The sequence below is a fragment of the Ictalurus furcatus genome, chromosome 1 (genome assembly GCF_023375685.1).
Source record: "Ictalurus furcatus strain D&B chromosome 1, Billie_1.0, whole genome shotgun sequence".
In the NCBI taxonomy this organism is placed as follows: domain Eukaryota; kingdom Metazoa; phylum Chordata; class Actinopteri; order Siluriformes; family Ictaluridae; genus Ictalurus; species Ictalurus furcatus.
In genome coordinates this window covers 6,182,597-6,209,308 of record NC_071255.1, presented here as the reverse complement: position 1 = coordinate 6,209,308, position 26,712 = coordinate 6,182,597, and the positions used below count along the sequence as shown (strand labels likewise).

Genomic DNA, 26,712 nt, shown 5'->3' with positions numbered 1-26,712 from the left:
GAATATTGTGCGAATGTTTCACAAGCAAAGATCTCAATACAATTTTAACATGTATATATTCTAAAAAAAAATTAAATTTTGGGTATTTGACTATACAGTTGCTTTGTAAACATGATAACTATGATAATTAACTTAATAATATACAATATTAGCTTTCGTGAGGTTTCCTTTAAAAAATTCTAATATCAATTCTGTCTCTCTCCACCATCAGTTGATTACACACACACACACACACACACACACACACACACACACACACACACACACACACTGACTGACAGTCAGCCAGGTAATGAGAGAAACAAAGTGAATGTGCATTTTAAGTCATATGGTTGGAGATATTTCAGGTTACAAATGATAACGTACAAGGTAAAATGTAACACATCCCAGAAGTTGAATAGAGAGATCCATGGTGATGGAACCCTATTATTTTATTTTATTTTTTTCTTTGTCTCCCCTAAAATGAGTCATGCAGAATAAAAAAAGGGTAGGTTGTTAAGGACCCACTAGTAATTGAGTCAGTCTCACTCAAATTGGCCACAAGGGTGTTCTATTCATGTTTTGGCACATAAAATTAAGCATATCTCTTGTAAAAAAAAAAAAAAAAAAAAAAAGGTGTACATTAAAATTAATGTCCCCCCCCACCCCCCCTAACAATTCTTTGGCTGAAACCATAAAAAAAAAAAAAAACAATTTGAACCATTTAATCCTGGCCATGTAAGTTTACAATAATTTTTTTTTTAAATTTTAGTCACAGCATTGGTATTCACCAGAGTCTGACACTTAATAATTATCAACACAAAACAGTTAAATTTTCTAAACAATATGGCTGGCACATGTCAAAACACTCTATGCCTATGAATCATTTTGCCCTGCACCATGAACTAAGAGAAATGATCAAAAGCTTGCTCAGGTACTGAGGTGCAAGAACATTCAGGGCTTTATACATTGTTAGTAGTATTTTATAATCATTGCAAAATTTTACTGAGAGCCAGTGTAGTGTGGATTACATAAGGGCGATGTGGTCATATCTTCTGATTCTTGTAATGACTCTGGCTGGTGCATTCTGGGCTAACTGAAGCTTGTTTATGCACAAACTGCAACAACCAGAGAGCAAGGCATTACAGTAGTCCAATCTAGAGGTATAAATTCATGAAGTAGTTTTTCTGTATCTTGTAGTGACATTATATTTTTAATCTTACCAATATTTCTGTGCTGAAACAAGACTATCCTAGTAATATTGTCAGCATGATCTTCAAATGAGAGACTGGAGTCAACAATCACAAAAAGTTCTTTCACTGCTGAACATGGTGTCACTGAAAGTCCATCCAGAGTTACTATGTAGTAGAAGTATTTCTGTCCTGTCAGAATTAAGAAGGAGGAAGTAACTCAGGTTCATGTCTATACATAAATCAACACTTTTTAGCAAAATGTCTTCCAAAATGTTTCATACTTATACATACATATATATATATACATACATATATACACACACACACACACACACGTGTATATATATGTGTGTATGTGTGTGTGTGTGTGTATATATGTGTGTATATATATATATATATATATATATATATATATATATATATATATATATATATATACAGTGAGGGAAAAAAGTATTTGATCCCCTGCTGATTTTGTACGTTTGCCGACTGACAAAGAAATGATCAGTCTATAATTTTAATGGTAGTTGTATTTGAACAGTGAGAGACAGAATAACAACAAAAAAATCCAGAAAAACGCATGTCAAAAATGTTATAAATTAATTTGCATTTTAATGAGGGAAAAAAGTATTTGACCCCCTCTCAATCAGAAAGATTTCTGGCTCCCAGGTGTCTTTTATACAGGTAACGAGCTGAGATTAGGAGCACACTCTTAAAGGGAGTGCTCCTAATATCAGTTTGTTACCTGTATAAAAGACACCTGTCCACAGAAGCAATCAATCAGTCATATTCCAAACTCTCCACCATGGCCAAGACCAAAGAGCTCTCCAAGGATGTCAGGGACAAGACTGTAGACCTACACAAGTCTGGAATGGGCTACAAGACCATTGCCAAGCAGCTTGGTGAGAAGGTGACAACAGTTGGTGCGATTATTCGCAAATGGAAGAAGCACAAAAGAACTGTCAATCTCCCTCGGCCTGGGGTTCCATGCAAGATCTCACCTCGTGGAGTTGCATTGATCATGAGAACAGTGAGGAATCAGCCCAGAACTACACGGGAGGATCTTGTCAATGATCTCAAGGCAGCTGGGACCATAGTCACCAAGAAAACAATTGGTAACACACTACGCCGTGAAGGACTGAAATCCTGCAGCGCGCGCAAGGTCCGCTGCTCAAGAAAACACATATACATGCCCGTCTGAAGTTTGCCAATGAACATCTGAATGATTCTGAGGACAACTGGGTGAAAGCGTTGAGGTCAGATGAGACCAAAATGGAGCTCTTTGGCATCAACTCAACTCGCCGTGTTTGGAGGAGGAGGAATGCTGCCTATGACCCCTGGAACACCATCCCCACCGTCAAACATGGAGGTGGAAACATTATGCTTTGGGGTTTTTTTTCTGCTAAGGGGACAGGACAACTTCACCGCATCAAAGGGACGATGGACGGGGCCATGTACCGTCAAATCTTGGGTGAAAACCTCCTTCCCTCAGACAGGGCATTGAAAATGGGTCGTGGATGGATATTCCAGCATGACAATGACCCAAAACACATGGCCAAGGCAACAAAGGAGTGGCTCAAGAAGAAGCACATTAAGGTCCTGGAGTGACCTAGGCAGTCTCCAGACCTTAATCCCATAGAAAATCTGTGGAGAGAGCTGAAGGTTCGAGTTGCCAAACGTCAGCCTCGAAACCTTAATGATTTGGAGAAGATCTGCAAAGAGGAGTGGGACAAAATCCCTCCTGAGATGTGTGCAAACCTGGTGGCCAACTACAAGAAACGTCTGACCTCTGTGATTGCCAACAAGGGTTTTTAAACCAAGTACTAAGTCATGTTTTGCAGAGGGGTCAAATACTTATTTCCCTCATTAAAATGCAAATCAATTTATAACATTTTTGATGTGCGTTTTTCTGGATTTTTTTCTTGTTATTCTGTCTCTCACTGTTCAAATAAATCTACCATTAAAGTTATAGACTGATCATTTCTTTGTCAGTGGGTAAACATACAAAATCAGCAGGGGATCAAATACTTTTTTCCCTCACTGTATATATATATATATTAGAGATGGTCAATAATCGGTATCGGCCGATAAAGGCAATTTTTCAAACTATCTGTAGATAGTTTGGAAACATCCGATGATCAGGGCCGATTATATCCTGTCAATTAAAAGAGGGCGGGAAAACACATCGATTTCATGCTGTGTGTAAAGATGATGTCTCTTGTGTGGAATGATGACAAAACTGCAGTTTGTAAGCTCTGCACCACTAAAATTTTACACTGGATGCTGCAGTGAAGCGGAAAGTTTCGGCGTCGATTCAGTTTTGTTTTTTTTGCCGCACTGCTTGAGCTGCAAAGATTTAAATGAAGATGAGTTGACAAAAAAGTATATATTGCACATATATTTATAGAGTAGTATATTTCATATCTAGTTAATGTTAATATATAAAAAAGTTTATATTATATATTACCAGTTTGATGTTCAATGATGAAGTAGAAATGCTTTTGTTTGTGGTGAGTGAATGTGAGACTAACAGGAGGTTTTTTAGAATTCAGTCAATCTTAATATGAATTAATAACTTTCAATAAGTTAAGAAATCTTACTTTAATCTTCAGAATATAGTTAGTGTTAATGTTAATTTGAGTAATGTGTTTCCTGTTTATGGTTACTGTGAAACAACTAGTTGAAATGGACAGAATAAAGTTTTTATTTGTATTTCCTTCAGAATTGTGGAATTAATTATTATTAATTTAAAAGAAGGCATAAAAGGCAGAACTATTGGTATTGATATCAGTATCGGCCGATATCACTGAATAATTGGTTATTGGTATTGGCTGAGTGTCACGTAATGGAGGCTGAGACGGAAGCAAGTGCAGGTATGGCAGTTTAATCAAACAAAGTTCAAAGGATTAGGCAGAAATCAATAAACAAGGACAGTCAGAGGTCAGGCCATCAAGCAAACAGGCAAAACATGGCAGGGCAGAGGATCGAGGTCAACAGAGTAAACAAAAGTCAATGATCAGAAAAGCAAACACGATAAAAGGCTTGGACATACGACAGAGACTGGGCAACTGAACATAATACTTTGCATAGTCATAATGTTAGAACAGTCTCTTATATACTATGGTTGTGAGTGTGTGTGAGATTGGATGCAGGTGTGTGTGATTAGAATGAGTGTGAGTGTCCTGTGTATGTGTGTGTGTTCTGGGAATTGCAGTCCATGGTGGCCATGCTTGTAGGCCGCCGTGCAGAATGGGAAATGTAGTCACTGGTTTGCTGTGATATGACACTGAGACATTTAGTGTCGGTGCATCTCTAATACATATATATATATATATATATATACACACACACACACACACACACACACACACACTCTGCTTGCTATATATACAGTATCTCACAAAAGTGAGTACACCCCTCACTTTTTTGTAAATATTTGATTATATCTTTTAATGTGACAACACTGAAGAAATGACACTTTGCTACAATGTAAATTAGTGAGTGTACAGCTTGTATAACAGTGTAAATTTGCTTTCCCCTCAAAATAACTCAACACATAGCCATTAATGTCTAAACCGCTGGCAACAACTGTGAGTACACCCCTAAGTGAAAATGTCCAAATTGGGCCCAAAGTGTCAATATTTTGTGTGGCCTCCATTATTTTCCAGCACTGCCTTAACCCTCTTGGGCATGGAGTTCACCAGAGCTTCACAGGTTGCCACTGGAGTCCTCTTCCATTCCTCCATGATGACATCACGGAGCTGGTGGATGTTAGAGACATTGTGCTCCTCCACCTTCCGTTTGTGGATGCCCCAGAGATGCTCAATAGGGTTTAGGTCTGGAGACATGCTTGGCCAGTCCATCACCTTCACCCTCAGCTTCTTTAACAAGGCAGTGGTCGTTATCATGCTGGAATACTGCCCTGCGGCCCAGTCTCCGAAGGGAGGGGATCATGCTCTGCTTCAGTATGTCAAAGTACATTTTGGCGTTCATGGTTCCCTCAATCAACTGTAGCTCCCCAGTGCCGGCAGCACTCATGCAGCCCCAGACCATGACACTCCCACCACCATGCTTGACTGTAGGCAAGACACACTTGTCTTTGTACTCCTCACCTGGTTGCCACCACACACGCTTGACACCATCTGAACCAAATAAGTTTATCTTGGTCTCATCAGACCATAGGACATGGTTCCAGTAATCCATGTCCTTAGTCTGCTTGTCTTCAGCAAACTGTTTGCGGGCTTTCTTGTGCATCATCTTTAGAAGAGGCTTCCTTCTGGGACGACAGCCATGCAGACCAATTTGATGCAGTGTGCAGTGTATGGTCTGAGCACTGACAGGCTGACCCCCCACCCCTTCAACCTCTGCAGCAATGCTGGCAGCACTCGTACGTCTATTTCCCAAAGACAACCTCTGGATCTGACGCTGAGCACATGCACTCAACTTCTTTGGTCGACCATGGGGAGGCCTGTTCTGAGTGGAACCTGACCTGTTAAACTGCTGTATGGTCTTGGCCACCGTGCTGCAGCTCAGTGTCAGGGTCTTGGGAATCTTCTTATAGCCTAGGCCATCTTTATGTAGAGCAACAATTCTTTTTTTCATATCCTCAGAGAGTTCTTTGCCTTGAGGTGCCATGTTGAACTTCCAGTGACCAGTATGAGGGAGTGTGAGAACGATGACACCAAATTTAACACACCTGCTCCCCATTCACACCTGAGACCTTGTAACACTAACAAGTCACATGACACCGGGGAGGGAAAATGGCTAATTGGGCCCAATTTGGACATTTTCACTTAGGGGTGTACTCACTTTTGTTACCAGCGGTTTAGACATTAATGGCTGTGTGTTGAGTTATTTTGAGGGACAGCAAATTTACGCTGTTATACAAGCTGTACATTCACTACTTTACAATGTAGCAAAGTGTCATTTCTTCAGTGTTGTCACATGAAAAGATATAATCAAATATTTACAAAAATGTGAGGGATGTACTCACCTTTGTGAGATACTGTATATTTTTTCAGATAGCCTTTAAGAATGCCTTTGACAAAGAAGAACATATTGAAATCATTCCCATGGCTGAATCGGGCAGCTTTTGCAAGGTTGCAGTTACATGCAATCACATGCATAACACCAGATGTGTTCTTCAAGTGTGGGAGAGGCAACTATGTGTATGTTTACAAAGAAGTGGCAATCACGTAGAGGATGTTTTGTAAATAAAGTTATATTTTGCTAAAAAGTGTTAATTTCCCCTTTCTGTGGTGACATTTGGGATACGCTGTACATTTCCCAACTTTATTACACTGGTGTCTACAACCCTAATTCCCAAAAAGTTGGGATGCTGTGTAAAATGTAAATAAAAATAATGCAATGATGCAAATCAAGCCGGACCATCCAGCTTTTTATCAGCACTCAGTTCAAAAGCCTGCATCTCTGATGGTATGGGGGTGCATTTGTGCCTATGGAATGGGCAGTTTGCACATCTGGAAAGACATCATCAATGCTGAAAGGTGATATTGATGGTGTCTTTCCAGATGTGTAAGCTGCCCATTCCATAGGCACAAATGCACCCCCATACCATCAGAGATGCAGGCTTTTAAACTGAGCACTGATAAAAAGCTGGATGGTAAAGGTGGTAAAGCTTGCATACCAAAGTAAAGATGGTATGGAATCTGGATGAAGGCATATGTTGCTCTAAAACCAGCAACATATGCTTCCATCCAGATTCCATCCCATCTTTACTTCTGAGAGACTCTGAGATACTCATTTTATACCCAATCATGTTGCAAATTAACCTAGTTATTTGCAAAATGTTCCTCCAGCTGTTTCTATTTAGTAACACTTACTTTCTCAGCCTTTTGTTGCCCTTGTCCCAACTTTTTTGAGATGTGTTGCGGCCATCAATTTAAAAATTACCTTATTTTTTTCTTAGGATGGTACAGTAACTCAGTTTAAACATTTGACATGTGTTCTATGCTCTGTTATGAATAACATATGGGTTTATGAGATTTGCAAATCATTGCATTCTGTTCACACTTTTTTGGAATTGGGGTTGTATCATCTGAAATTGCCGAACATTTTAGATGTGTGTCATCAGCATAGCAGTGGAAGCTAAGCATGTTACAAATAATTGTACACAGAGGTAGCATACAAATGTGGTCATTGAAAATGTGCGTCAAAGGAAAAAGGATCCTGCGATTTCATGCGGTATCACGCATTATCACGCGCATGCTGCAGGCACAGGAAAGACAAGTCCAGTAGGGGGCAGACATGTTTCATTTGAATAAACACTGCTTGCTAGTAGATACAGTAATTCTGCCAGGACATATACTGTATACAACATGTATTCTTTTACCAACCAAACGGTGCTGTTTCTTGTACTGAAGCCCATGATCTGCTTGTGCTTGGCCCATGGATCTGTGAACCTCTCTCAGAACCGTTTTGTGTGCTAGAATAATACAGCGCTAATGTGCTTGGCATAGAATGACAGCAAGGGTTCAAGCCTCAGCTCTGTACTGAGTGTTCTTTTAATGAAATTTTTTCAGTGTAGAAAGTCGATTCATGTGTGCATGTGTAAATATGAATGTCCTTCCTCACATACCAGCTCCCCCACATTCAGTCCTGTCCTTGCTGCACTCCTTGGCCAGCATGAGCAACAGCTTTGTGGCTGTTGTAGCTAAATCTCATTTGCTCCGCTTGTGCCAGTCACAAATAGACTCCAATAGACTGGTCAGTGGGGAGGGTTGCTAATTGGAGTCCCTTCTGCCTCTCCTTCTGTTTGAAGTCGGCCCTTCCACCCATTGCGGTTAGAATGGCTTCCCCAAGCCCTCCAGACCTCTTAGTGGTGCACCCTGAGTACTATGATCTGGGAGAGGTATTCAGCAAGGACCAGGCCCTCTCACTACCAGCTCACTGCCCATATGAATGATAAATATATTAATAGCTCCCTTGTTGCCGACATCATCTGAGCTTTCTCCTCCCCCCTGGATGCTGGCTTCTTCTTCATGACAAAAATAGTTAAATCCATCTGTCCTTGTATTGATACTAGGGTCTGAATAACATAACATTAAAGAACAAGTACCCCCTGCCTTCCTTAATTCAGCCTTCAAGTCCCTGCACAGAGCCACCATTTTTACCAAATTAAATCTACAGAACGCATACCATCTGGTCAGGATCAGAGAGGGGGATGAATGGAAGACTGTGTTTAACATCCCCCCCAGGCCACTTTGAATATTGGTTATGCCGTTCGGCCTCAACAATGCTCCAGCAGTCTTCCAAGCCCTCGTTAATGATGTACTATGGGACTGTGTGCACCGCTTTGTATACCTGGATGACATACTGATTTTCTCTGGAACACCCACCAAGCACACCCATCATGTCCATCAAGTCCTACAGTGACTTCTGGAGAACCACCTGTTCATCAAAGCTGAAAAATGTGAGTTCCCTGCCTGCTCAGTCAACTTCCTGGGGTACATCATTGAGTGCCGACAAGTCAAGGTCAACCCAGATCCGAGCCATTGTCAAGTGACCCAGACTGGACTGATCTACCAAATACCCTGTTTCCTGGGGTTTGAGAATTTCTACTGCCACTTTATCAGGGACTACAGCTGGGTCATGGCACCCCTCACTAGGCTCATCTCTACTCCCTCACTAAGCTCAAGCAGCTATTCACCTCTGCCCCTGTGCTTATCCATACTGAACCTTCGTGGCATTTCATCCTGAAGATGGTTGCCTCCGATTTGGGTGTGGGTGTGTTACTCTCCCAGCATTCAGTTCCCGGCCAGAAACTTCACCCATGCACCTTCTTTTATTGTCACCTCTCTCCTCCGGAGCACAACTATGATGTGGGGAATCATGAGTTGCTAGTCATGAAGTTGGCCTTGAAATGTGGAGGCACTGGCTCGAGAGGGTTGAGCAGCCCTTTATCAACTGGACCAACCACAAAAACCTGGCCTACATCCAGACTGCCAAGCACCTCAACTCCCACCAGGCATGCTGGGCCCTGTTCTTCAGGCAGTTTAATTTTACTATCACCTACCATCCCAGTTCTAAGAATGCTAAGCCCATGCCCTTTCCCACCATTTTGCCCCAGAAGACCCTGATTCCATCCTCCCTGCTGTGTGGTTGGGGCAGTCACATGGGAGATTAAGTCTGTGTTCCGAAGAGCTCAAAGCATCTAACCCGACCCAGGTAATGGTCCACCCAAGCTCCAGTCACACCTTGGGCCAATTGAAGCGGCATTTCTAGTGGTTCATTATAGACGCTGACACCTGGGCCTCTCCCTGCCCACCTGCTGGCCTACTATGGCTCCTGCCTGTTCCCAGCCACCCATAGTCACACATCGCCTTGGACTTCATCACCGATCTACCCCCTCACAAGGTAACACAATCATCTTTACCATAGTAGACCTGTCTAAAGCTGTACATTTTGTGACCCTTCCCAAGCTCCCCACTGCCCAAGAAACTGCTGACCTCCTCCACAGCCATGTCTTCCGGCTGCACGGTGTTTCCCTAGAAATTGTCTCTGACCGCGGACCTCGGTTTGTTTCCCAGTTATGGAAACTGTTTGTTATTGGGGCTACAGTGAGTCTGTCCTCCGGATTATCCCCCAAACCAATGGTCAGGTGGAGTAAGTCAGTCAGGAGTTGGTAGCAGCGTTGTGGTATGTCACGGCCAACAACCCCTCCACCTGGCGCTCCCAGCTACCCTGGATTGAGTATGTCCACAAAACTCTTTGTCCACTACCGCCACTGATATGCCCCTCTTTGAGTGTTCCCTGGGTTATCAGCCTCCCTTGTTCTCCATCCAGGAAAATGACATTGCTGTCCCCTCTGTGCAAGCCCACATTTGCCATTGCTACAAGCTGTGGAAGGAGGCCCATTCCATCCTTCTCCCCTCTACCAATTGCAACCATTGCCTGGCTAACCACCATTGGATTCCAGCATTCAACTACCTTAACAATTCAGAGTATTATCAACCCCTCCATTGTTAAACTCTAGCTCCCCAAATTCCTGCACAACCATCCTAATTTTCATTTCTCCCAATTCAACCCTGTTCACATCAACCAACTGAGCAACTGACTTTCACGCTGCCAACCTGTGTTCGAATCCAGACCTTGACTACACAATTACCCTACTCCTTTCCCACACACCCCAGCTTCCTCAAGCCCTCAATAAAACCAGATTAACCCTGAACTCCTGTGTTTGTTTTGCTTCAGGGTCCCCCCGTTTTTGTGCTCATAACACTTGCTTTTTCCATTCAACAGCTGCCCTCCCACACACACCTCATTTTACTTTCCTCTTCCATGGACCTCATCTGCCCTCTATCTTTTAAACCCAGGTAGCTTTCTCACCCTGTTTCTTGGCTATCGCTATGTTGCACAACAATTGGAGATAAGAGCAGTAGAGAGAAAGGGGAGGAAATTGATATGGTTCTTGTCTCGACTTCTGTTAAGATCAACTTCTACAAGGAAAAGCTGGAAGCTTCTGCACAAGATCTTCACAAGCTCCACAACATATTTTATTCACTTCACAGGAGAAAAGCTATCTGAGTTCCTAAGAAACATAGAGAACACCCTGAATGGAGTTGTGCAGAGAGATGGCCTCCCAGCCTCTGCTGCCAATGGGACATGCCTCAGTCAACTCATTAAGGGAGCTACATTTGACATGATGCTCCTAATTCTTAATTTGAGAGAGAGGAGGAACAAGCCACCTAAGCTTTTTCAGCTACTGAACGGAATTTACCTGGAACAGGGATATGAAGTGTCATGTTACAAGTTTAATAAACAACAAAATCAGTTCAAGTAAAAAGTGTGGTGACAGATGTGGACCAGGAGACGCAAGAGCATCAGGTTGCATTAAGTAAATAAGTAAATTTGTGATTGCCCCGCCTTGCAGCCAACACATTCAGCATTAGCTGTTGAAGCCTGTATAGCAATGGGTGCTACTCCTGACTTTTCCCGGACATGTCCTCTTTTTTGGACCTTAAAAAAGTCCGGGATTCGGCTTTAGTTTCATTATGATTTGCTTATGGTGTAATACTCGAACATGTGTAATACTCCAACATATTTGCATTGCTTTAACTCTTCTCTGTAATTCACACCTTATTGCACACCAATTGGTCAATTACAAAAGGCTTGCAGCAACTACTGGCCAAATTCCTGCCCCTCAACCATTAGCCTGCTCACAGCAGACACACGACGATGAAGCACTGTTGTGTACAGTGTCAAACAGTTGCTTGACAGTAGCAGCAAATGACAGTTGTTGAAACAATGCCCATGGCCAGATAAGGTCATTTTTTATTTCATGTTATCACATTGCTTTGTTTTACATGGCCATTCAAATGTGTAAACGATAATAAAATGTACACTCATGGATCTAATATGTTATTTTATTCTATGGTCATGCAAAAGAATATAGGGAAAAAATGGAAAACATAGGCAGAGTGAAACCAATTTTATTTACATATGTTTATGTGATGCTAATAGTGTGTCTTTCAGTATATTAAAGTTTGCGTTCATAGTAGCACTGTTTTGAATGCTGCACATACATCCCCCGACCCCCCCCCCCCCAAAAAAAGGTGTCCTCTTTTTGGAAAAGCGGAATATAGTCAGCCTAAAATACACACTTATTTATTTGTTTGTCTTTTTCTTATTTATTTTACTAGACTAATAACTTATTTAAAACAAATCAAAAACAGTAAAGCAAAATATCAATTAAAGTCCATACATGTTTCTGGTTTAGTTATTTCTTACAAATTCAGTCTGATACTATGAGCCCCATCCTCTAGGCATCCCACTCTCTTTGTTATATTTTTAAAAATAATTTACTAGAAGCTAACTCATTGTGTCCTGTTTGTAGTGGTCCAGGTGTGGTGGGACTGAACCCCTGTGAGGCCAGTGATAGGCTGCAGATTTATCAGGTGCAGTTTGATGAGCTCTGGAGGAAATATATCACGTTTTCTAGTGGTGAACAGCTCTTTGGCCTTACAGTTAATGGTAAGGAGTTTTTTTTTGTATATTCATTATTTGTGAGGTAACACTGTCATATGTTAGATGAACATTAGAAATTTCCTGAATTCGTTTAAAACATTATTGTGCCTTCATAATCTTGATTTTAATTTTAATTATGATTAACTTATTTTAATTTTAATTCATTATTAAATGCATAACACAGCTGACATATGGTATATGGGACTAGGCTTTAGTATGTTTTCTATTTTAAAATATTACAAACAATTCGTATTTAGAATGTATCCAAATAATGTAGGCAGTTAACTTGGCCATACCCTTTTAAGAAGAAAACTCACTTTCTGTGGATATATTGGTTGCTTCTCTGACCTCCTTACTGCCTTTTAGTGGACGGCCTCCTTCTTGGCAGAAATGCAGTTGTTCCATATCCAGAACTTTATCTCAAATTTGTTTTGATAGCTTCTTGGTCTTCGTGATGCTGTTTGTTTAGTCCTTCCTGGACAGGTATAATTATATTGACATCACATGACACTTTAATAGCACATCGGTGGGTTCCTTTCAACTAATTATGTGACTTCTGCTGGTAAATGGTTGCACGAAAAAAATATTGTGTCTCGTCATAGCATTATTTATATATATATATATATATATATATATATATATATATATATATATATATATATATATATATATTAGTTTGTGAACCTTTGCTTTCAGTATCTGGTGTGACCCCTTTGTACAGCAATAACTGCAACTAAACATTTCCGGTAACTGCTGATCAGTACTTCACATCAGCTTGGAGGAATTGTAGCCCATTCTTCAGTACAGAACAAGTTTAGGATGTTGGAAGGTTTCTGCAATAAACTGATTGCTTCAGGTGGAATGCAGTGTATTCCTTTCTCCAAACATAACATTTCTCATTTAAACCAAAAAGTTCTATTTGGTCTTATCCATCCACAAAGTATTTTTCCGATAGCCTTCTGGCTTGTCCATGAACTGCAGATGGGCAGCAATATTCTTTTTGGAGAGCAGTGGCTTTCTTCTTGCAACCCTGCTATACACGCCATTGTTGTTCAGTGTTCTTCTGATGGTGGACATGTGAACATTAGTTAATGTGAGAGAGGAGTTTAGATTGCTTAGAACAGTGGTTCTCAAACTTTTTCAGTGTGAGGCCCCCCTTATGTAGGGTCCATCCCTTTTTGGCCCCCTTGAATCGTCAAATTTTCGCAGTTTAATTTTTTTCACACTAGGCTCTTCTGTATTAACTTTCTCAAACAAGAGACTATGTCCTCTATCTAAAAACTTATCGATTTTAAATAGGCTTAGTTTTTTTCAGCATGTGACTAACAGTACTGTACACTAGTATATCAACAGATGTCTCTGTGTGGTGTGTGTCTTAGTGTGCTGTGTATAACTGATTTCATTTATTAATATTTCTTATTTTTATGTACATCATAGTGTAAAGGTTCACAATCCCGACTTAGATACAGGTAAAATTAATTTAAAAAATGAATGTTCTAGAATTTCTATAAGGGCCCCCGTGGCACCATCTGCCAGCCCCCCAGGGGCCCACGACCCCCAGTTTGAGAACCACTGGCTTAGAAGTTACTCTGGGTTCCTTTGTGACCTCACAGACTATTTCATGTCTTGCTCTTGGAGTGATCTTTGGTGGCTGACCACTCTTGGGGAGGGTAACAGTGTTCTGCAATTTTCTCCATTTGTACACAATCTGTCTGACTGTAGATTGGAGGAGTCCAAATTGTTTAGAGGTGGTTTTTAAGCTTTTCCAACCTGATAAGCATTAACAACTCTTTTTCTGTGGTCCTCAGAAATCTCATTTGTTCCTGTCATGTTCCACAAACATGTGTTGTGAAGATCAGACTGATAGATCCCTGTTCTTTAAAATAATTCTGGGCACTCACTAACATCTGATTGTCATCCCATTGATTGAAAACGCTTGACTCTAATTTCACCTTCAAATAACTGCTAATCCAAGAGGTTCACATACTTTTGCCTCCACTAATATTGGCACCATTGGTAAATATGAGCATAGAAGGGTATGACAGTTTGTCTTTATTGTTGAACCTTTTGATATTTTCTTCAAAAAAATTCACAAAAATACTCCGCTCTCATGGATATCAAACAATTTCTAACACAACACAGGTTTATCCAAAACAATCCAAAGTCAAATATAGATGTGCAACAATTATTGGCACCCCTATGAATTCATATGAGAAAAATATATTTGAAGTATATTCCCATTGATATTTTACATTTTCCAGCACACCTGGGTGACTAGGAACAGGAAATTGTTCAACCATGACTTCCTGTTTCACAGGGGTATAAATATGAGGTAACACATGGGCTAAATTCCCTTAGTCATTCATAACAATGGGTAAGACCAAGGAATATAGCTGTGATGTGCGGCAAAAAGTTGTTGAGCTTCACAAAATGGGAATTGGATATAGGATATATTGGATATATGCACAAGCATTGAAATTGCCCATTTCTACCATCAGGGCAATAATTAAGAAGTTCCAGTCAACTGGAAATATTTTGAATCAACCTAGAAGAGGACATGTGTCTATATTGTCTCAATGAACTGTGAAGATGATGGTAAGATGGAAGAGTGGCCAAAAAATCTCCATGGATCACAACTATAGAATTACAAAAGTTAGTTGCATCTTTGGGTCAGAAAGTCTCCAAAACTACAGTACAAAGTCACCTCCATTACCACAAGTTGTTTGGAAGGGTTTCAAGAAAAAGACATCTCATCCAAAAACAAACTCAAGCGTCTTCAGTTTGCCAGACACTACTGGAGCTTCAACTCAGATTGAGTTCTATGGTCAGATGAAACCAAAACACCAGAGGTGTTTTGTTTGCAATTGTTTGAGATATATATATATATATATATATATATATATATATATATATATATATATATATATATATATATATATATATATATTGCAAATCATGTTTATTGTCAAAATTTACAGCCTTCAGCTGTTTGCAATGAACAAATCCAACAAAAGCAATGGAGGTAGTACTTTTAATGCTTATAATGATTTCTTCTGCTGTAAACGAGACACATAGCTTCTGGCAGCGTTCCTGAGGAACCTTAACCCAATCCTCATGAGCAACGGCCTCCAGTTCAGTAATATTCTTCTTCAAATCCGACCAGAGATTTTCTATGGGGTTCAAGTCAGGTGACTGTGATGGCCCTGTAGAATCTTCCAGGACTTCTTCTGCAACCAAGCCTTGGTGGAATTTGAGGTATGCTTGGGATCATTGTCCTATTGGAAGGTCCAGTGACACCCAAGCTTCAGCTTCCTCACAGACAGCATGATGTTTTCTCCTAGGATTTCCTGATACTTCAATAAATCCATCTTGCCTTCCACTCGGTGCAGGTTTCCAGTGCCAGAGGATGCAAAGCAGCCCGAGAGCATCACCAAGCCACCAGCATGCTTGACTGTGGACAGAGTGCTCTTTCGTCATTCTTCTTCCTCCAGACATACCACTCATCGATTGTGCAAAAAAGTTCCAGTTTTGTTTCCTCGCTCTACAGAATAGAATCCCAAAATTTATGTGGCTTATTTATATGCTTTTGAGGCGACTGTTCTTGTGCTTTTGGGTCAGTAGTGGTGTATGTCTTGGAGTTCTGGCATGAAAACCTTCTGCGTTTAGTACGTGCCTTACTGTGCACACTGAAACCTCAGTGCCTGTTGCCACCAAGTCTTGCTGCAGGTCTTTTGCAGTTAATCAAGGAATTTTCACAACCTGCCTTCTCTTAAATCTGGCTGCACCCCTAGCTTCCTTTTTCTTCCCCATCCAGGTATTTAATATGTTTTATGCCCCTAGCCAATTATGGTATTTCATGTGTTCCAGCTTGTTATGTCCCTCCTTTTATGTCCAGGGGTATAAGGGACATAACATATTCTTTTATAAATCAAAAATAAAGCAAATATTTTTAAGCTAGGGAAAAAAATTAAATCACCACTATTGAGGTATGTTGTGTGGAAATGAAGAATGAGAACGGTTTCTGAATGAGTTTTTGGTACTGTATTAAATGATAATGGTACAAATATTTACAGTAATCATACAAAACAAATTAACAAGTATTTACAATAAACCAGGGAGCAACATACAACCAGTATTTACATGTTACAGGTGCAGAACACAGGAGAGTGGGACAATGAGCGGTGCTAAATCAAAGAAATTAACAAAACAAAACAACCACTATCTCCCAATACCCACAATTCTTACCCGACTAACGTCCTCAAAAATAAAGAAAAGAATTTTTGGTGCTGGAGCGCACTAACTTATCTACCCTAGCTATATATGCAGAAAAATACAAAGGATGCCACCCACACCTTGCCTATACAGTTTCAAACTCTGTGTGATGCACCATGTATGTCACATGATGTACAGATGTGGTCATTAAAAATGCCCATCAAGGGAAATGGGATCCTACAATTTCATGCGGTATCACACGAGTGCTGTGGGCACAGGAAATACAAGACCATTAGAGGCAGTCATATTTCATTTGAATAAAACACGGCTTGCTAGTAGATACAGTAGTTCAGCCTGTATACTGTATACACATATATTCTTTTACCAACTAAACAGTGCTGTTTCTTGTACTGATGCCCATGATCTGCTTGTGCTTGGCCTGCAGATCTGGATTTTGCAATACGCATCAGAGCACATTAAACATTGTTGAGCCTGAAAAAAATCTAATCTATGGTTGGTTAGATTAAAGAAAAAATATTACATTAGGTTTTATTAATGTTTCTCATCAACACTTATGATAAACCTAATTTAAGCAAGTTTCTAATTACAAGAGTGAGCATGGTCGAGTCACATTTTATAGGTAGGTATATTAATGGGTGTGCGGTATGTGTATTTGGGCAGTGCAGTGGTAACATGCTGGTTTAGCATGCTAGTGGCTGGGCTTCCAGCCAAAGCTCAGTTTTTGTTTTTTTTGAATGAGTGGTTTTTTTTGTCAGTGTTTTTTTTTTTTTTTTTTCCAGAAACTTCCTCAAGATAACATTGAATGAATTCCATCTTCTCCTTTCTTGCCAATGGAAACTTTTGTTGTTTAACGTGAAAAAGTTGTTTAACATGAACACAGAAGTCCACACACTGAAAAAAAAGCTTATTGAATTTACTTAATTCAAATTCGTACATCGGTTCCCCATCATTGAACTGAGTTGTTTTGTACTGTAGTGTGGGAATCTATCAAAATTCATTCATTTTATGTATTAATTTAAACATGTGACAACATTTATCAAATGTGCTGTTGCAGAAAGAGCATATTCACAATGTGATTTACACAACCTGACTGTCACGGATACTCAGAGGTGGGTAGTAATTTACTTTGTTACATTTACTTTTAACAGTAACTTTAAAAAAAAAAAAAAAACTTTTAATAGTTAACTGGCCATACTTATGCTCTTAATCAAGTTACTTTTTAATCACAGAAATGTACTTTTACTTTGCTTCATTTGATGCCGTTTCTCTGTTACTGTTAAATATTAATGAATATATGTAGTTTTAATAATTAGTTTAAATGATGTATAATGAGGTTGCAAACCTCGAAATATGCTGCAGTGGTCTGACACAACAACTGTTCACGTTTGTAGCGTCCTGGAGAGGGGGAAGAAGTGAACATGTCTGGACACACACACACAGATTTCTCCATGTAGTCTGAAATTCAGGATTTTCCCTTGATTTTAATCAGAGCCGAAGTAACTAGTAACTTGAGTAGTCTTCTCATTGTATACTTTATTACTTTTACTTTCCACCACCACGTCTTTATCCCCAATGAACAGTTGCTCTATGAGGGTTCAGCTCTTCCTGACCAGCCGACCTACATGTTGGAGGTGTGAAAAGAAAGGTGTGAAAACGTCTTGGCCTGAACAATACCAGAAATTATCCAGACCCAACCCCAAGCACAGGTGCAAATGGCCCATAACCCTAGGCCCACACAAACCCAAAGTGTGGATGCCATTCCACTGAACTATTCAAAAGATATTTCAAATAAAACTGCACAAAAAGTTTACAAAAACAAGAGACTGACAGAAAATCCAAAGATTCTATTTATAGACATCCATAAGGATGGCAGCACCAGCAACCTGATTTTTTTTTTTTTTTTTTTTTTTTTTTTACATGTATTCAGTGGGGGAAATAATATTGAACGTGTCAACATTTTTTTTCAGTAAATGTATTTCCAATGAGGCCATATGAAATTTTCACCAGACATCAGTATTCACTCAAGAAATCCACACACATAAAGAAATCTTGTCATTAAAGTCTATAAATAACATTATGTGTAATAAAGTGGAATGACACCAGGAAAAAAGTATTGAACATGCTAAATAAAAGCAGTTCTCCAAGGCAAGGAATCAGCTGAAATCCGTAAGTAGTTAGAAAGTAATTATACCTCCTATCTGTGCAAATTAATGTCAGCTGGGTTAGTAAATTTATGGTCTATAAAAAGGCTTTTTTGTTACCAAGGTGTCACACAAGAAACATCTCATGATGGGTAAAAGCAAAGAGCTCTCCCAAGACCTTTGCAGCCTTATTGTTGCGAAACATATTGATGGAATCGGACACAGAGCTTCAGAAACACTTGGAGGCAGCAGGTGCCATTGTCACAGAGAAAACAATAGGCAGAACACTCCACCACCATGGCCTCTATGCACACTCACCCCACAAGACTCCATTACTAAAGAAAAGGCATGTCAAAGCTCATTTAAAGTTTGTTGCCAACCCATTTGGACAAGCCTATGAAACACTGGGAGAGTGTAGTCTGGTCTGACGAGAACAAAATGTAACTTTTTGGCTGTCATACTACACACCATGTTTGGAGAAGAAATGACACTGCACATCACCCTTAAAACACTATACCAACATTGAAGTTTGGAGGTGGAAGCATCATGGTGTGGGGCTGTTTTTCATCACTTGTTACTGGCAGACTTCATGTAATTGAAGGGAAAATGAATGGGAACCCTTACTGGGAGATTCTTGAGAATAATCTGCTGCCATCCACCAGGATGATGAAGATGAGACGTGGGTGGACCTTCCAGCAAGGACAACGATCCAAAGTATACAACAAAGGAAAACCTCAATTGATTTCAGAGAAATAAATCAAGGTGTTAGAATGGCCCAGTGAATCACCTGACTTGAATCTAATTGAACAAGATTTAAAGACAATATGTTTAGAAGAATGGGCCAAAATCACACCTGAATACTGCAGCCCATTAATTTCTTCATACAGGAAATGTTTTGAAGCTGTCATTACAAACAAAGACTTCTCCACTAAGTATTAAATAAATTTCAGTTAGCGTGTTCAATACCTTTTTTCTGTGTCATTCCTCTTTATTACACATAACTTCATTTATGGACTTTAATGTTTGGATTTCTTTATATGTGTGGATTTCTTGAGTTAATATCAAAGTCTGGTGAAAATTTCAAGTGAATAGCCTCATTGGAAATATATTTACTGAAACAAATGTTGACGTGCCCAATACTTATTTCTCCCACTGTATATACATGTGTGTGTGTGTGTGTGTGTGTGTGTGTGTGAGAGAGAGAGAGAGATAACAGAGGGGAGCCCCATACTTGTATTGCTTGTGGGTTTGACGCCCGGCCGAGTATCTCCAGAGTACAGGATCAGACACAAAGAAGAAGCATGGAAAGATAAGGCGTTTCTTTTCCAAGAATCCACTGAGGGATTTCTGGCACACCTCAAGCTGTTCCAGCAGGTGAGGGAGTAGTTGAGACAAAGTCTCATTCCCCACGCCGCACTGCACTACCCCTACCACCTCATGTGCCCTCTGCATGAGCCTTTGCCATGATTTATCAATGTTTTGGAACCCTTTAGCTTCCTTTAAGACTGGTTAAAGTAGTCGAAATGGTGAAAATGTCACTTGAATAGCCTCATTGGAAATATATTTACTGAAAAAATGTTGATGCGTTCAATACTTATTTCTGCCACTGTAAACCCCATACCTGGCACAGGGCCATAATTTCAAACTTTCCCTCTGCTGAAAGAAAAGACATATATGGGAGTTTCCAGATAAAAATAAAAATAATAAGTAAGACACAACAACTGTCAGCATCAACATATTAAACAAATTTGTAAAATGTAAATTAAAACAGAATGCAATGATTTGCAAATCTCATTAACCCATATTTTATTCACAATCAAACGTATAAAACAAAAATAAAATGTTTAAACTCAGGAAATTTTAATGGGAAAATAAGGTAATTTTGAATTTGATGGCAGCAACACATCTCAAAAAATATTGGTGAACTTCTGCCCATCTTTACTTCTGAGAGACGCTGCCTCTCTAAGATACTCTTTTCATACCCAAAAATTATACCATGTTATGGACAGTGCTGGAAGGGGAACTGGTACAGCCAGAGAGATGACCATCTCTTTATACCAGGGGTGCACAATTAGAATTCAAAGAGGTCCAGTGATTAACATTTTCGCCCCCTAAAGGTCCAAACCATTAAAATGTCTAATGTGCATTATGATTTGGGGCATATGTCATATATATGTATAGCTAATAAACAAAGTACTACATTTCAATAACATTTCAACAATATTTACTGCACATTTTCGATGCAGACACTGTAAAATAAATATTCAGTCTAATGATAAATAAACGTAAGCCTATCACAAATGTTCTCATTTCAAGCAAAACAAGACTGCATCTTCATGAAAAAATAACAAACGTGCCTGTTGGACAGTGCAAGAGGACTCTGGTGGACTGATCATACTGGGCTTTGAGTTCATTTATTTTGTGTGCCCTCACCTCAGACTGCTGTGAATATCTTCTTCTTCTTCCAGCCATCTTCTATACCGCTTTATCCTTTTCAGGGTCACAGGGAAACCTGCAGTTATCCCAGGGAGCATCGGGCACAAGGCAGGGTACACCCTGGACAGGGTGCCAATCCATCGCAGGGCACACAATCACATACACATTCACACACCTATTCATACACTACGGACACTTTGGACATGCCAATCAGCCTACCATGCATGTCTTTGGACTGGGGGAAGAAACCGGAGTACCCGGAGGAAACCCCCGCAGCACGGAGAGAACATGCAAACTCCGCACACACACAGGTGGGAATTGAACCCTCAACCCTGGAGGTGTGAAGCGAACGTGCTAACTAAGCCACCGTGCGCCCTGCTGTGAATATGTTTGCTCAAAAGATCTGTGCTTTGTCTCAGTGGCACTTCACGTTGCCACTTTTTATTAGAGCCATGGTCTCTGAGCATATCAGACAGAGTGGTTTGGCACTCGCTGTGGGAAGGATAAAGGCAAAGAGTAAAAAAATAATGCATGGCTGCTTAGGGCTTCCATGGGATTGGGTTCACTGTTTTTGAAGAGGATGAATCCTGTAACTTTTCCACCAGTTACTTACTGACACGTGGATCTCCCCTTCCCCCCCAACTATTATAACCTCTTAACAGTGCTTCTCTTTGAGTAAAATTACAACCTGTCTCTGAATGTGGACAAAACAAAAGAGATGATTGTTGACTTCAGGAGAGCATGGAACAACCAATCTCACTGAATATCGATGGCTCCTCCATGGAGATCATCAAGAGCACCAAATTCCTTGGTGTTCACCTGACAGAGAACCTCACCTGGTCCCTCAACACCATCTCCATAACCAAGAAAGCCCAGCAGCGTCTCTACTTCCTGTGAAGGCTGAAGAAAGCCCATCTCCCACCTGCCATCCTCACCACATTCTACAGAGAAACTGTTGAGGGCACCCTGAGCAGCTGCATCATTGTTTGGTTTGGAAAATGCACCTCATTGTATCACAAGACCCTGCAGCGGATAGTGAACACAGCTGAGAAGATCATTGGGGTCTCTCTCCCCAGCATCACAGACATTTACACCACACACTTAATCCGCAAACCCGGCAGCATTGTGAATGACCCCACACACCCCTCAGACACACTCTTCACCGTCCTGCTGTCTGGAAAAAGGTACCAAAGCACAACTGTGACCAAATTTATTTTTTTAATTAGTGAAAGTACCACTAACTTTTAAAAACCCTTTTTGGAAAAGGAATGCCATTTGTTTAATTGGGCAATCCAGAAAGTAAAATGCATATGCTCACTTACTGTAGGTTTAGTAGCTTTGGATTCACATGCAGATGTACTGGGCAATTAATAAGCAATTATCATCAATAAGTAATCTTAGCTTTTGCCTCATCAAATTGAAGGGGAGGAGCAGAAGCATAAAACTTGAGGCATATAAATTTTATACAGGTCAAGTTATTTGTAAGTATTTGCAGTCTGTGACATCGCAGTGGAGGGAAAAGCATTTTACTCAAAGAGAAGCACTGCTGAGAGGTGATGATGGTTAGGGAAGGGGAGATCCATGCATGAGTAAGTAACTGCCAAAAAAAGTTCTCATCCTCCTCAAAAACACAAAGAATTTCTTTGTTGCTGAACCCAATCTGATGGAAGCCCTAAACAGCCGTGCATTATTATTTTTTTCTTTGCCTTTATCCTTCCCGCAGCGAAAGTCCAGCAACTTGTATACACAGTACAATTTTGGGTGTGAAAAGAGTATCTTAGAGAAGCAGAGTCTCTCAGAAGTAAAGATGGGCAGAGGTTCACCAATCTACATTTCCTCAGTTTAAACATTTGAGATGTTTTCTACGTTCTGTTGTGAATAAAATATGGTTATATGAGATTTGCAAATCATTGCATTCTGTTTTTATTTATATTTTACACGTTTTACATGTTGATGCTGACAGTTGTGTTTTCCTCATTTTTTTATTCTTAGCTGGAAACCCTCACAGTTGCCTTTTCTTTCAGCAGAGGGAAAGTTTGAAATTATGGCTCTGTGTCATGCATGGGGTTTATTCATGTGAAAAGGTTGCTGGTGATCAGGTTGCTGGTGCTGCCAACCTCATGGAGGTCTGCAAATAGAGTCTCTGGATTTTCTGTCAGTCTTTTGTTTTTGTAAACTTTTTGTGCAGTTTCATTTGAAATGTCTTTTGGATAGTTCAGTGAAATGGCTACATACTTTGGGTTTGTGTGGGCCTGGGTTATGGGCAATTTGCACCTGTGCATGGGGTTGGGTGTGGATTATTCCTGCTGTTGTTTTGGAATACATTTTCACACCTTCCTTTTCACACCTTCAACATGTAGGTCAACATAGAGCAACTGTTCAGTGGGGATAAATATGTGGTTGAAAGTAAAAGTAATAATATTAATAATTACTTGTGTGTGTGCTCTGACAAACTCTCCCCCCTCTCCGGGATGCTTGTCATATCACAGCAAACCAGTGGCTACATTTCCCATCCTGAATGGCGGCCTACAAACATGGCCACCATGGACCGCAATTCCCAGAACACTCACCTTCATTCTAATCACGCACACCTGCATCAAATTCACAGCACAATCACAACCACAGTTTAAAAGGACCTTCTATGCATTCATTCTTTGCGAAGTATAAGCTAAGTTAAAAAAAAAAATTCTGCCGTTACTAAGCCTTGATACCTTGTTTGTTGATTCTGGTTTTTACGTTGTTCTTGTTTTTGCCCTCAACTTTTTGCCTTGCATTGTTTGGACTGTTTGCCTGATTGCCTGACCTCTGTCTGTCTTTGTTTATTGATTTCTATTTCTACCTGATCCTTTGGATTAAACTATTAACCTGCACTTGCACAGCCTCCATTACGTGACAATACTTAAAATGTGAGCAGTTGTTGTCAGACCACTGCAGCGCATCGCGAGGCTCACGACCTCTTTATACACCATTTAAACTAATTATTAAATTTGCATATATTCATTAATATTTAACAGTAATGAAAGAATGGCATTGAATGTAGTGAAGTAAACATACATTTTTTTTATGTGATTAAAAATGAACTTGAGTAAGAGTATAAGTATGGCCAGTTAACTATTAAAAGTATATATATTTTTAATTATATTACATTACATTAAAAGTAAATGTAATTAAGTAAATTACTACCCACCTCTGAGTGTCCATGATAGTCAGGATGTGTAAATCACGTTGTGAATATGCTCTTTCTGAAACAACGCATTTGATAAATGTTGCCACATGTTTAAATTACTACATAAAATGTTTGAATATTTGGTTTAATTTTGATCGATTCACACAGTACAGTACAATATAACTCAATATAATCACGTGGAACCGATGTATGAATTTGAATTAAGTAAATTCAATGAGCTTTTTTTCAGTGTGTGGACTTCTGTGCTCACTTTAAACCAGTTTTTAAATAACTTTTAATCAAAGAAAAGAACAAAAGTTTCCATTGACTATAAATGAGAAGATGGAATTCATTCAGCGTTACCTTAAGGTACTTTCTACAGTGAAAAAAACCTTCTTACTTAAAAAACATTAAACTGACCTGAGACTTGAAACCTGGTCTCTGGTATAATAAATGTGTATCTTACTACTGTGCTACCCAAATACACATACACCATACATATAGGTTTATCGTACATGTTGATGTGAAACATATTTTATGTAAACCATACATAATATTTTTCTTAAATTTAACCGACTACACATTCCATTGTTTTCAGGCTCAACAACGTATAATGTGCTCTGTTGCTTGTTGCAAAATGGTTCTGAGAGAGGTTCACAGATCCGTGGGTCAAACACAAGCAGATCATGGAACAGCATGGTTTGTTTGGTAAAAGAACATGTGTATACAGTACAAAAACTATACCACTTAGATACCACTTAGGCCATGGTTGGCTAACCTTGCTGTCCACCATTTAAATTCAGAAAAACAATTACTTTTTATGACTCCCCCTAGACCGTTCATCCAATTTTCACCAAAACTGAAACAGACAATGCAGACAAAATGGAACTCAAGTTGATTGGTCAAACCATTCTCAACGCACATATGAATTTAAAAGCGACCATGCCAAAATGGACATGATGCTATTTCACCACAATGCTGCATGGGCATCATAACATGAGGGTACCTGCACAGTTTTGGAACAGCACCAACTAGTGTTCACGAGATATGAAAAAAGCACATTTTTGTGTTTGTCATATGGTTTGACAAAATTGGTTTGTAATAAAATCATGACTATGCTAAAATCATGCTTGCTTATCTCCTTACTTTGCCTCTATAGTGCTTGGCCCTGTAATTACTGCTTGCAGCTAATTTTCTCTCTGGGTCTGTCTGCAAATTCCATAAGCATAAACACACTTTAGAAACAGGTGCAACATTTAAACAATGAGCTACCTGAGATTATTCAACAGATACTTCCTCAACAGCAACAATTACAAGGTATTGGCTAAAACAGTCACAGCACTGTTCTCATGGTGAACACTCATTCAGTATTACTCAATAACTCTATACACAAAATTAGGAAACTCTCCAAAGCAGTCAAGTTTGATCATATAGAGCTTAACATAGTTAAGAAATTTATGCAGGACCTTTTTAGCAAATTTAATGTTTCAGTAAGAAGCCAAAGTGGAGGTGCGACACCTCCTTGCCTATTCTTGCTTGATATGGTTGAGAGTGTTATAAGCATCTTCTTATTTCTGTCAATCCACAAAGAATGGAGATGGGGTTGCTTCTTAACCTGCTATTATTCACTGCCACTAAGGATATTCACTGGGTCTGCCCAAGCAAGCAATTCATGGATAAGGCAGAGTGCTTTACCCTCACTGGCTGACTCATGACTGCTTACAGATGCTTACAGTCTTCCATGGACTATGGTTCATTACCATAAATTTTTATTTCGGTGTTGAATAGCCTGTATATGATTGTGTGACAGGAATTTTTAATTCTATAATTGAATAACATATCTGGATTTTCTGTGCGTGTCAAAAGATGTTCTGCCTATAACAGTCCTCAGAGAGTCTGTCCCTCAAATAAACCCTCAAATAAAATTAGCATTATTTAGCACGCCCCCCGCTTCCACAATGTATAGATGTTGGTGGGTTTCTCACATGAACTGCTTGCTTCAGGTCCTTCCACAACATTTCTATTGGATTAAGGTCAGGACTTTGACTTGGCCTTTATTCTTCTCTAACCATTCTTTGGCAGAATGACTTGTGTGCTTAGGGTCGTTGTCTTGCTGCATGCCCCACTTTCTTTTGAGATTCAGATCACAGTCGGATCATAATTCTGACATTTTCCTTTAGAATTCACTGGTATACTTCAGAATTCATTGTTCCATCCTGGCCCAGATGCAACAAAACAGGCCCAAACCATTATGCTACCACCACCATATTTCACTAAATATTATTTTATATTTCTAATCCATCCACAAAACTTTATTCCAATAGTCTTCTGGCTTATCTACGTGATCTTTAGCAAATGCAGACAGGCAGCAATGTTCTCCTTGGAACCCTGCTATGCACACCATTGTTGTTCAGTGTTCCCCTGATAGTGGACTAATGAACATTATTATTAGCCAATGTGAGAGAGGCCTTGTTACCCTGGGTTCCTTTGTGATCTTGTGGACTGTTGCATGTCTTGAAGTGATCTTTGTTGGTCAACTATTCCAGGGGATGGTAACAATGGTCTTGAATGTCCTCCA

General features: G+C 39.8%; 1 protein-coding gene across 1 annotated transcript in view; it reads left to right on the top strand.

Annotated features, from left to right (window-relative positions):
* dnah5l (dynein, axonemal, heavy chain 5 like) overlaps positions 1-26,712 on the top strand; it is a 311,233-nt gene that overhangs the window by 71,413 nt on the left and 213,108 nt on the right. The window contains exon 32 of the mRNA XM_053621829.1: positions 12,028-12,164. Within this exon, the coding sequence (XP_053477804.1) occupies positions 12,028-12,164 (137 nt within the window). The remainder of the gene's footprint in view (positions 1-12,027; positions 12,165-26,712) is intronic.